This window comes from Lithohypha guttulata (assembly GCF_036872675.1).
Source record: "Lithohypha guttulata strain CCFEE 5908 chromosome Unknown scaffold_2, whole genome shotgun sequence".
Taxonomy (NCBI): Eukaryota; Fungi; Ascomycota; class Eurotiomycetes; order Chaetothyriales; family Trichomeriaceae; genus Lithohypha; species Lithohypha guttulata.
This window is the reverse complement of record NW_027042751.1, coordinates 2,061,276-2,073,333: the sequence shown is the minus strand read 5'-3', so window position 1 is coordinate 2,073,333 and position 12,058 is coordinate 2,061,276. Positions and strand designations below refer to the sequence as shown.

General features: G+C 48.9%; 5 protein-coding genes across 5 annotated transcripts; 4 read left to right on the top strand and 1 right to left on the bottom strand.

Moving 5' to 3' along the window:
* Positions 1-381: 381 nt before the first annotated feature.
* Positions 382-1,097, top strand: ubc8 (ubiquitin-conjugating enzyme E2 H; the record flags this gene model as incomplete). Its single annotated transcript, XM_064897221.1, has 4 exons — positions 382-505; positions 559-673; positions 729-910; positions 958-1,097. 4 exons carry the CDS (start codon positions 382-384, stop codon positions 1,095-1,097), a joined length of 561 nt encoding a protein of 186 aa, XP_064756171.1.
* A 511-nt stretch (positions 1,098-1,608) lies between these two features.
* On the top strand, positions 1,609-2,940 carry LTR64_002855 (uncharacterized protein; the record flags this gene model as incomplete). The annotated part of the gene is made up of 1 exon (XM_064897220.1): positions 1,609-2,940. One exon carries the CDS (start codon positions 1,609-1,611, stop codon positions 2,938-2,940), a length of 1,332 nt encoding a protein of 443 aa, XP_064756170.1.
* Positions 2,941-3,315: 375 nt separating this feature from the next.
* Positions 3,316-7,757, bottom strand: VTC4 (vacuolar transporter chaperone; the record flags this gene model as incomplete). Its single annotated transcript, XM_064897219.1, has 3 exons — positions 3,316-5,785; positions 6,248-7,336; positions 7,384-7,757. 3 exons carry the CDS (start codon positions 7,755-7,757, stop codon positions 3,316-3,318), a joined length of 3,933 nt encoding a protein of 1,310 aa, XP_064756169.1.
* A 254-nt stretch (positions 7,758-8,011) lies between these two features.
* Positions 8,012-8,876, top strand: NUO24 (NADH:ubiquinone oxidoreductase 24; the record flags this gene model as incomplete). Its single annotated transcript, XM_064897218.1, has 2 exons — positions 8,012-8,146; positions 8,199-8,876. 2 exons carry the CDS (start codon positions 8,012-8,014, stop codon positions 8,874-8,876), a joined length of 813 nt encoding a protein of 270 aa, XP_064756168.1.
* A 635-nt stretch (positions 8,877-9,511) lies between these two features.
* Positions 9,512-12,055, top strand: rad17 (RFC checkpoint protein Rad17; the record flags this gene model as incomplete). Its single annotated transcript, XM_064897217.1, has 1 exon — positions 9,512-12,055. One exon carries the CDS (start codon positions 9,512-9,514, stop codon positions 12,053-12,055), a length of 2,544 nt encoding a protein of 847 aa, XP_064756167.1.
* Between the last annotated feature and the right edge of the window lie 3 nt (positions 12,056-12,058).

Genomic DNA, 12,058 nt, shown 5'->3' with positions numbered 1-12,058 from the left:
CTCTCCTTCCCAACCTATGTACCACTGCATAACCTATAGCTGAATCGTCCACCCTCCCAAACCCTTATACCGTCTGCTTTCTAGTCACAGAAGAAGCGTGGGACTATATCACATTTGGTCATTCAAAGCCCTCGGGTGGTGACAAAACAAAGAGCCGCGGGCGTGATACTTTGTAGTTTGAGCAACGCCTGCTCTACCCGTGTACTCCTCGATCTCGAACTTACCGAACCGTCGAATTCTAATAAGTACTACTCGTGTCAAACACTCTGCAAAACACTTGCGGTTTGAGCAATTTGATTCACAAACCCAGCAGAACTGCGACTTTCGTAAACTACACAGTGTTCAAGGGTTAGCATCAGGCAGTGGGTGAGAGGTGGCAAGATGAGCAGTCCAAAGAGAAGGATAGAGACGGATGTCATGAAGCTGATGATGAGCGACTACGAGGTCACGTTAGTGAATGATAACATGCAAGAGTTCTATGTCATCTTCAAAGGACCAGGAGAGAGTGAGGACATGTCCGTGCAATTGTGACACTAAAGACTGACACAAATGCTTCAGCACCATTTACAGATGGCCGATGGAAGGTTCATGTCGAACTGCCCGATCAGTATCCCTACAAGTCACCTTCGATCGGCTTCGTCAATCGCATCTTTCATCCCAACATTGACGAACAGTGAGTCACCTGCTGTCTTCGCAACAAGCGAGGAGTAATTCTGACCCTGTGTTAGATCTGGTTCCGTCTGCCTCGACGTCATCAACCAGACGTGGTCCCCAATGTTCGATATGATCAATATCTTCGAAGTCTTTCTGCCTCAGCTGCTGAGGTATCCTAACCCGACCGATCCTCTGAATGGTGAAGCCGCTGCCCTGTTGATGCGGGAACCGCGAAGTTACGATGCCAAAGTCAAAGGTAGACCTACACGTCTCTGGTAGAACGACTGTGCTAATTCCAAGCAGAGTACGTTAAGCAGTACGCCACCAATATTCACGAGCAGTCAGACGAAGAGGACAAGCATGAGGACAGCGATCTGAGTGAAGTCGAGGACTATCATACCGACGGAGAAGATGAACCAGCAGGTGCAATGGACGACGTTTGAGCCACAGAGGTCGAGATTTGGACAACATTTTTGCTTCTATTACATGCAACAGCATTACGGTCGGCGTTGGGAGAGCCACTAACAAATGTGCACGTTATCAAGGCCAATGAGGGCTACTCTGTCAGCGACCCGTTGGGCTTAAACAACAACATTGCTGCCACGTTGTCTGAGGGTGTTTCTCGTGAGAATGTGTATATTTGCTAGATATTCAGCGTCAATTCTCCATCTCACTTCATTTCAGGTTGGTCTGCTCGTATCTTTGTTGTGTTCATGATAGGGCTTGCTTTGCAGTCTCTGTTACCTCGAAATGCTAAACTCGCTGTTGTGCACCACATCGACGTCGTAATATAGAATACTGTCCGCCCAACCTATTACAGTCACTCGACAAATTGGAGTCGACTCCAACTTACTCAATAGACTTCCGAACTCATAGCTCTTTCTCATCTTCCTTCTTTCCCAACAATGTAGCAAACGTCAACAATAGAGGCCAGCCTCTCTTGCTCCAGACAAAATGTTCTCCTCGTTCTTCTCAGGTGGCTTACCCAAGCTCAGCTTCAACCGAGCAAGCACAGCCAGCACCGTCAACGTCCCATCAGTCGAAGTCCACGACGTTGAAACATCGTTGGAAAAGCGCGATCGTCGTCTCAAACACCTGCTGAAACTGAATCATGCCAACTTCTCTATTCTCTACAATCACAACCGTTTCCATAACCACACGCCACACATCCTAGGAAGTGCCTATATTCTTGGCGGTTCTGCTGACCATTTGACTGAGATCTACGAACATGTCAGTCACTCTGGTCATGAACCATGGCAAGACTCACCTAGCGAGATTGCACTACATGATTACAGAGACTTCCTGGCGAGGAAGGAGTATCAGCGGGCTTGGGTGGACTTCTTCGAGGACCAGCTGGTCGAGCATTCGTATGATTGGAAACAGGTCGCGGCTAGGTTTCTGTTCGAAAGGGGGGAAAAAGGATCACCTAACGAAAGACCCATGTTCTCTTGTCTGATGGGCGGGCTAGGGCATCCACTGATCCACCTAGGGTATGCATACGAACTGGCAAGCAGAGAAGTTGGAATGGAAGCGCTAGGACTGGCAGCCACATGCTACGATGGAAAGCTCGCAGCCCTCCTCGAAGACAATCTGAACACTACATCCTCAAATTCCACATCTACACCGATCGAAGACCTCACCCAAGTTTTCGAAAACACACGCAAGGACATCAGACTCGACGCACATTTCTCCCACCTCAACAACAACAACCTCGAGCACCTCCTCTCCACACCAGCCCTAACATCCATCCTCCTCGAACACTTCACCTCCTACAACATCACCTCCGCACAAACCACCTTCCAACAATCCCAACACCTCGCCGTCGCCCTCCTAGTATCCACCTCCCCATCCCTCAACGGCCACGGCTACGACTTTTTCCTCCTCCACGTTCTCACAACGTCCCACGCCATTCGCGTCCTCATCCCTTTCCTCCCGAGCGAGCATCATGTCCCCTTACTCAAGCAATGGCTCCTCACCACACTCGCCCTGTATGTCACGCAACTACGTCCTGACATCCTAGCAGCCAACCATGCCATCACAGACTACGACACGAAAGGGAAAACGTGGGATGACGCGACGAAAATGGCGCTGGAGGGTAAACACAAATTCGACGAGCATTACGTCAAGGGGATCAGGGCCATCCGAGAGGCGAGCAAAGTCTACGGAGATAGTGGGGAGTGGTTTGAGAAGGCTGCGGTTAAGTTTGCGGTTGAGTTTGAAGAATGGGGAGGCTTTGCGGTGGCAGGTGGAGATGATGTGGAAGGGAAGGAACGACACATACACTAAGAGATTAGATGGGACGGCAATGGGTCGAAAGACCTGCTGAAAGAGGGGGGAAAGATGCGCTGTGTAATGGTGGGCAGGATCCTCGACGTCGAGGAGGGAAGAAGAACATTTACTGCGTACTCAAATCCGAGGAGGGCTTGTATAGCGGGCAGGGTCCCGACTTTGTGGAAAGAGAAAGGGGTTGGTGTATCCAGTATGCGTTGTTGACAAGGATACGTATGCTGGGGCTGAAAGCTGCATCAGGGATCTAGTAGGCGCTTTCAAGTTTATGAAAGCTAATTGTTTGCGCGTGTTACACGAATTAACGGTATGTACTTGTGTTGACGCTTGATATCAGTACCCGTACGACATAATGACCATTTAATTCCTATTCATTCAAAACGATCCTTGCACCACCATTTTCTTCTCGCCAAATTGGATCGATGGCTTGTCACCTTTGAGCGGCACGTCACTGCCATACTTCAACCTGATCCCAAAACTCACAGCTGTGGCAGCCAAAAGTCCAACACAAAGTAAACTGGTTCCCCACTTGTCGTAATACCTTCCACCAACTTGCGCTCTTCGCTTTCGAATCATACTTACCCGTAATGCATAAATCACAACACTGTAAAGAAGTGCTGCGACTGCCACGACGGTGAAACCCCAGGCACTAGCGAGAGAGACGTTATCTCCAAAGTTGACAAGAGTGGCTGCGATAGAGCCTAAGATGATGCTGAATTCGAGCCAAGAAAGGAAAGTACGCTCAGTGGCAAAATAGACCTTTGGCTCAACTCGAACAGGTACATGAATCTTCTTGCCTGGTGGTGCCTTGAAGCGTTTTGTGCCTTGTATTGGTTGACCTTGGGGGTTGACTTGGCCCATACCACCTCGTTGAGGCAGATGTGTTGTGGTGGGTAACTTGTGGAATATATCTGTAATTGCATGACCTGCCTTCAGGACATGATGCTGTAGCAATAGTGGATAGTAGTGTAAACCTCCAGATCTCCGAGCCTCTTCGAGTTTGTCGTCTGGACTTTCCTCCTCATCTGTATCATATAGGTATTCTTCGTCAACGAGGGGTTGCTGAGCTATTCGTTCCTCAACGTCAAGAGAATTGCCTGGAGCTCGTGCATCACCATTTGCTGTAGCATCTGCCTCATCTCTTTCGCGCTCTGCCGCAGTCTGTTCCAAAGCATCACGTGCTGCATGCAGTCTGCGATGACCCTCATCTTCGTCTTGTTCAATGCCACGCGGTGGCGGTCCTTGACCTGTCTGTTGTGCAAACTCGTCCTCGGAGTCATCATCGACATCGCTTGTAGTATAGCTCGCCGTAGTACCGGGCCTCTCGATTCCAAATCTATGAGTAACGGGTTTTCGGATGTCGATGTCCATTTGGGGGAACCAGTAGGGCAGCAAGTTGATTCTGTTGGGGAACAATGTTGCGGTGCCATGAATGAACTTGGAAAATTTGGGCACGGCTTCGACAAGATGGCTTGCAGTCAGATCACGAACCCATTGAGGTGGCTCTTGACCTGCCTGGGTCTGTAGCTTGACTTCGAGAACAGCATATGGGAATCGTTCGACATCTTCGGCGGGTAGTTGTTGGAATGGCCAGTCGATTCCAATATCCATCCTCCTCCAGTTGGCACCAGTCCTCTTTCGACCGTCGAGGTTGTCTTCCCGAGTCATGGTCAGTTCTGTATCAAGTGAGATTCGTACTCGAGCATCTCCAGGCAATTGGAAGGCCGTTCTGTGATAGAAAGATCGAGTGACAGGTACCAGTTTCCTTGTAATAACACGATACTGGATCTCACGAGCAAGCTGTTCAAGGTCAGCAATCTCCTTCTCTCCCTTTTTGCCTTCCTTTCTCATTTTCGCGAAAGCCTCTTCGACAGTCATCTTGCCAGCCATGAATGCATTGACATTCTTTTCTTTCAGATTAAAACGAGCTTTGACCGACTTCTCGCCCGTCCAATCTTCTCTATGTGTCTTTCGTTCGACGAAGATGGTTTCATTTTCCATTCCACCGTACCACCGCAGGCGTATAGCTTCAGCACCCTCCGTCTTCTTGAGACGACCCTCGTACAGCTCCCACGTGTCGGTGTTGTCGTAATAAATAGAGGTAATTGCAGAGTCCTTGTCCTCGAATTCCTTGTTTGGGTTGAAGACCAGCACGGGCAAGTGCTTGAGAATGATCAACTTAACCTCGGTGATGTTGTCGGCATGCACCCAGTATTTTGTGGTCTGCCTAACAAAGTTCTGTTGTTTTTCTCCCGCGGAACTATCTCCTTTTATAGGCTGTCCTCGTGTCCTTACCAAGTCATATAGTCTCGACAGTGTAACGATGAATGCGTCGTAGTTATCTTGGAAGAAGGGCTTCGCTTTCAGGCGAGTCGCAAAAGTGGGACGAAGTGCTATCGAAGTCTGCTTGTCGTGCTTCTTGATGATCTTCTGGAAGCCAGTATAATTCAGCTGTGTATATTTCGCCAGGTCGTGAACGTCAGCAATAATATCACTGAGATCAGCTTCTAGGAGCTGAAAATCTTCTTCCAAGCTCTCATCTGTGTCGGCGTCCGAAGCTCGATTGAGCTCTTCCTGCCGATCAACAACCTGCTTTACTTCATCTTCCGAGCTCTTGATACGACCTATGATCTCCTTGCTCTTGAGTTTTTGGAACATGAAAACCTTGTCGAGCTCTCCCTCGAGCTGACGAATGAAGGCTGCTTCATCGTCGTCGGTCCAGGCTTCTCGCTCGCCATCGTGGCCATTCTCAAAGGGCTTCTTGAGCGATTCTTTCAGGCCATCATAGTCAATGTAGTGCCAGTAGTAATCCTTGATCAGGGACTGCTTGAGCTGCTGGCCGAATCTACAGGTATCTAATTAGTCGTGATCAAGATGTGGGGAACGCAGCAAACCTCATATCTCAAAGACTATAGCTGCACGCTAAGAGAGGTGCATGAGGAATAAAAGTAGACGTCGTACGTGTTACACGCAAAGACTGTGCCAAAGCTCTTTTGCTTGAATATATCGTTCGACAGGAGCAATGTAACGAAGCTTTGTGCAAGGCTTTTTCGCTCGAGACTGCAAAGCAAGAGCGAACCATGCGCAATCGTTTATTGCGGGAGAGCTTGCTTGGCCTTCAACCAATAGATATAGAGGACCACAACCCGTGCACCACGTCTCCACTACTAGTACACGATGGATGCTCAGTACTGTGCTACTCGTGCACATGTCTGAGGTTGCCAGATATCATATTGTACAGTCTATTCACTTTTGCTTCCTCCCAATACTAGTATCAACCAGGCTTAGTAACCAGGCAACAACAAACACAGAAGAGAACCCAGCAATGATACTCAACGGCTTCCTGAGGGCCGACATCAAGGTGTACTCATAGCTGACTAGAACATCAATGTCTCTGAGCTCATCGACAACATTTGTAGCAGCAAGCGTCAAGCTGGTCCTTCCTACCGTGTCCATGAAGGTTTTGTGCAGGTCTTGACTTTCAATCAAGACCGGCAGGTTGGTGCCGCCACTCGTTTCCCATTTCACCAATTTCGAGCCTTCTGGCAGAATGATTCGGAACTCCATACGTTCATACTGAATCCCTTCTGACATTTTAGGCCCTTCCAAGAAAGGCACAGACAAGATATATGTGTCGGATGGAGTCTTCAACTTCCTGACGAATAAGCTCAAGGCATTATTCCAGCCAATCTTGAAGCTATACTTCCAGCCACCAAAGATGGGATAGCGTGGCTTCAGCTCGAGACTGGCATCGCGCACCTCACTCGGTCGGAAACGGGAAGTCGAGACGTTTCCAATGTCATCCGTAAAGTATGGGTCTGCACTTCCAGGCTTTAGCGGTACCTTCAGCTCTTTCAGAGCGGAAGATGGGGCACCCTGGTAGAAGTTGCTTTGAGCCCACAGCACTCGGTTGAAGTTGTCCATCAACGTCGCAGCGTCATTTCGTAGCCAATACCTTTCTTCCAGTGCTATATTACCTCCCCAGTGGGACACTTCGATATCTCTTTCTAATAATGAGGCAACGAGGATCGGCTTTGTAAATTCGTAGCGTATAGTGACGGGATGGATAGCACCAGCTTCGACTCGAGAGTCATACGGACCATACGTGAGTTTGGTGCCTTGCACTTCGGGATCGTTGCCCTTCGTCAAGCCAGTGGTTGTAGTATAGTCTGGGACATCGGCAGAGGACAACTTGACATTAGTCTTCTGCTTTAGAGTTGGATATGCAGAGGGGAAGTATGCAGAGAAAGAGTAGGTCAGATACTGCCTGTCATTCTGGTGAATTTGAGCAGGCAATGGCGACAAGGCTGTCAGGACGTAGTACGAGATGGATAGAGTGAGTTGAGCCTTGGGAGCAAGAGGTTCGGAGAAGGTGACGATAAAGTATTGACTCGGTCTGCGAGCTCGTTAGCACACTCATATCCAAATGGGCATATCTCATACTTGGTGGTTGTTCCGTCCACGCCAGTGACCGAGGCCATACCAGCCAGCCTCACATTGAAGGATGGTTTGGCAGCATCCTTCTTGTCTCGCACCTCGATGCCGCCAACTCTGCCTATCGTGTCATATTCGAATGGTAGATAGTACTCTGACTGTGATTTCTGGTCTGTATTCGAAACGACTACATTGATTGTTTCTCTCACATAGCCCTTTTCCAGGTTGGTGGTCCGAACCAGGTTGACATTCTCAAACACTTGCGGAGGTTGGAAATCAGCCTGTAAGATCTGCCGAGACTGTCGCTGCGTTGTAATGTTAGACTGGGCCGAGCATGCAGCTGTCAGCAGCCAGACAGCGCTCAGTGCAGCTTGGAGCTTCATGTCGACATTTGGCTGTACAAATGCTAATCGTCGCCTGTATCATTCAATGCATGGGAAATGTGTCCCCGAAGCTGCGCTCCAGCGCCTTCAGGATGGCCGTACGGGTTCTTCGTTCAAGCAGAAACGACTGAATGCACTTTACTTCGGAGCAACGGTGATTGGTTAGCAGCTGCAGACGGGAACGAGTACCTCTATACATTACTCCAGGTTGTCTACAGCGACATATATCTCGTCCAGCTTGATCCAAAAGAGCCATGGCCTCCAAGCTCGTGCCTTTTGCGAGGCAGGCGACACGCTCGCTCAGCCGAGCAGCGAAGCAGCACCAACCATTACGCTTTGAGCGACCACTTTCTACGACCTCGCATCGTCGCAGCGAAGCACTCAATGTGGTATGTACTACAGGGAACAGCTTCAAAGGAAGTCCAGCTAATACACTTACAGCACAGAGACACACCCTACAATAACCCAAGCATACCTTTCTCTTTCAACGAGCAGAACAAGAAGATCATAGAAGAGATCCTGAAGCGATACCCGCCACAATATAAGAAAGCAGCAGTCATGCCTATACTCGACCTAGGCCAGCGACAACATGGGTTCACCTCTATCAGTGTCATGAACGAGGTCGCGCGCATCCTTGAAATGCCTCCTATGCGTGTATACGAGGTAGCGACCTTCTACACCATGTACAATCGAGACCCTGTCGGCAAGTTCTTCGTACAAGTCTGCACAACCACTCCCTGCGTTCTGGGCGGTTGTGGAAGCGACAAGATTATGAACACCTGCAGAGAATTCTTGGGCATTGATCATGGTCAGATGACTGAGGATGGCGTATTCAGCTTGCTGGAAGTCGAATGCTTGGGAGCATGTGTCAATGCACCCATGATTCAAATCAACGACGACTACTACGAGGATCTGACTCCAGAGACTCTTAAGCAATTGCTACAGGCATTGAAGGACAGCGCTACTGTGACCGGTTTTGACAAGTCCAAGATCCCTCGGCCAGGCCCACAAAAATACGAAGGCGTGCAGAGAATGACTTGTGAGCCTAGACCAGGAAGGACATCTTTACTCGAAGAGCCATATTCGACGCAGCACAATAGGACCGATGGAGAGTTATAATGAAAGAAAACTGGGCAGCCTGGGTGTACATAGCGACTCTTTGCGACGTTGAGTTTCTGTCATTAAGCAAGCAATGTGCTTACCTGGATTCAATAGGCTCGGTAGCCTACACAGTATGTCAAATTACTGTTCAAGCACAAACCTCTCTCTTCTCGGGGTGATATCATAACTGATACATCGCTTGACACGAGTAACTTTGAATGTCAGTACAGCAGTACAGTATTGAACAAGGCTGGTCCACGGCGATTTTGTTGAACCACACTGTCAGAAAGCATGAGGGATAACTGCTAGTAGAACTGTGACTGTACTGAGGCTAACAAAGCGATCGGTCAAATTGGTTGTTGTGATGGGATTTGTACTTTGATTGTTTTCGAATGTACTTTAACGTAGTAGCGAGACTATTTCTATGTCCAGAGGCATGATCAAGCAACTCAACGAGGACTCATTCTCGCTGAGCGGGTTTGCGATGCACTTGCACTTTTGGGTCAGGCTACAAGGCCGCACCTTCCTAAACGATCCAAATATCAACTCTGTTGACGTACCAGTCACCATTGTTTCGCAGGCCTTACTACACCGCGTCCGAATCACTCAGGAGTTTGTTCACGCCAGACTCATCATGACATGCTTATGTAGCAATGTCCACAAACCCGCGACCTGCAAAGCGGCAGCGCAGGTCGAAAGTGCTGTCCGATGACGATGACGAGCCTCCAGTCACAAAGTCGAGTCTACCGCTTCGGCGACAAGCACCATTACGAAATTCCAATGGCTCCAAAGCGGCGATCAGTCGTACAATCTCAAGCAGGAATGGCGTCAAGCCATCATCAGCCAGACCATCTCCGAAGTCATCCCCAGAGAAGGGTAAGAAGTTCAGCAAGCTAGACCCCAACGAGAATACAAACAAGTCTCTACATACTTTCTTCAACCGAGTGTCCGAACAAGACAGATGGCGCAAGAGATCTGCTACGCCGGACGAGGTCAAAAGATTGGACCCGTTCCTGGAGGATATCGTTGATGATGACGACGATTCCATGGAAGAGGCATTGCACGAAGCAATACGTAGATCGGAGACAGACTCAATACGTTCTGCTACGAATGTGAAATCAGTTGCAGCTGTGTCTGCGACTCAGCCAGCGGCCGTGCCTTCTTCTAGTCAACGATTTCGCAAGCCTACCTTGCCAGCGAAAGCCAAGCAGGCAGACGAGGTTTCTGTTACCGAAGAACAGTCAGAGACGAAGCCTTGGGCTGATAGATATGGTCCTGTATCTCTCGAAGAGGTCACTGTACACAAGAAAAAGATTCAAGATGTTCAAAAGTGGGTTGAGGATGCCCGGGCTGGAAGATCACGCCAGAGAATCCTTATTCTAAAAGGTCCAGCTGGCGCCGGTAAAAGTACTACGTTGAAGTTCATTGCTCATAACCGACGATGCGACCTCGTGGCCTGGCAGAATCCCGATACCTCTGAAGCTGGCACATTATCTGGCAGTATGCAGTTTGCCGACTTCGTGACTCGTGGCGGTGATTACGGTGCTCTGCCTATGAGCAGTACTGGTACTCCTATTAGTACAACGAGCAATGCTCACATCTTGACAATTGAAGAATTCCCAGCCTCGACGACAAACAACTTACGTGCTCTTGAGTCCTTCAGATCTGCTCTCCTCCGTGCTGCCACGACAAGCAATACCTCGTTGTCTTCGTTCAGCAAACCTTTCGAACCTCGACACCTGCCACCAATCGTTTTAGTGATATCTGAAACCCTAGTCAGCTCTTCGACAGCTTTTACAGACAGCTTTACAGCTCAACGTTTACTTGGCCCGGAATTGATCAATCATCCTGCTGTGTGCGTGATAGAATTCAACTCTGTGGCACCCACCTTTCTCAGCAAGGCCCTTGACCTTGTTGTGAGGAAGGAGGCTCGAGATTCGAAGAGGAGAAGGATCCCCGGTCCTGCTGTGCTTCAACGGTTGGCAGAAATTGGTGATATTCGCAGTGCTATCAACTCGTTACAATTCCTATGCACTCGCGGAGACAACAACGAATGGTCAGGCACTGTCGCCACGATGTCTAAACGAGTAACGAAGTCGAATCAACCTCTAACACCTATAGAGGAGAATAGCTTGAAGCTGATAAGCTCCAGAGAAACAACTCTTGATATGTTCCATGCTGCTGGAAAGGTATGCTACAACAAAAGAGAGGATCCTCGGCTTGGTGATCCCAAAGCTCACCCTCTTCCTAAACCACCAGATTTTCTAAGCCGTCTACACCGACCAAAAGTCTCCCAGGTTGACGTGGAAGAGCTTCTCAATGAAACAGGTACTGATATACAGACATTCGTCTCTACTGTACAACAAAATTATATCCTGTCCTGTAATCACGAAGACTTTGTTGATTATTTCGATAGTTGTGCAACTGTACTTTCAGATAGCGAACTTCTGGATCCTGATAGCCGAATGTCAATTCGCAGCAAAGCGAGAGCCTCCGCATCACAAAATACCCTTCAATTAGGGACATCGGATTCACTGCGCCAGGATGAAATTAGCTTCCAGGTCGCAACCCGTGGGGTGCTCTTCAACTTACCCTTTCCAGTGTCACGTGCTGCGCCTCCAGGTGCTGGAAAAGGTGCTGCGCACAAGATGTATTATCCTGTTTCACTAAGATTATGGCGTCCCATCGAGGAGACGAATGGACTTATTGACTTAACCATTTCTCAGCTGTCGGGACGTGCGACTCTCAATCCAGGTCGAGTACAGGATACTGAAGGCGTAGCATCATGGAGGACAAGAGCAAACACATTCGAGACAGGTCCAGCACCGACTGAGTCTGATACCAACGACGCCATGCCACGTGCAGACCTTTCCAGAGATAATCTGGTCCTCGACACTCTTCCATACATGACCAGAATCAAAACTGCCCACGGTCACGACACAAGCATCCTCCAAAAGATCACACAATTGCACGGCTTCAACGCAATGTCCGAAGGCGAAGCTGACGATGACGAGTCACCGACCGAACAACCAACGAGCACTGTCAAACTGACGCAAAAGATAGAATCTGCGTATCAGACCTTACAAGCTCGACGAGATTATCATCATCAGCAGCAGCAGCATGGGAAGAAAGAGGCTGTCGAGGAATCACTAATGGAAAAGTTGTATATTGAAGACGACGATATTGAAGACGATTGATTT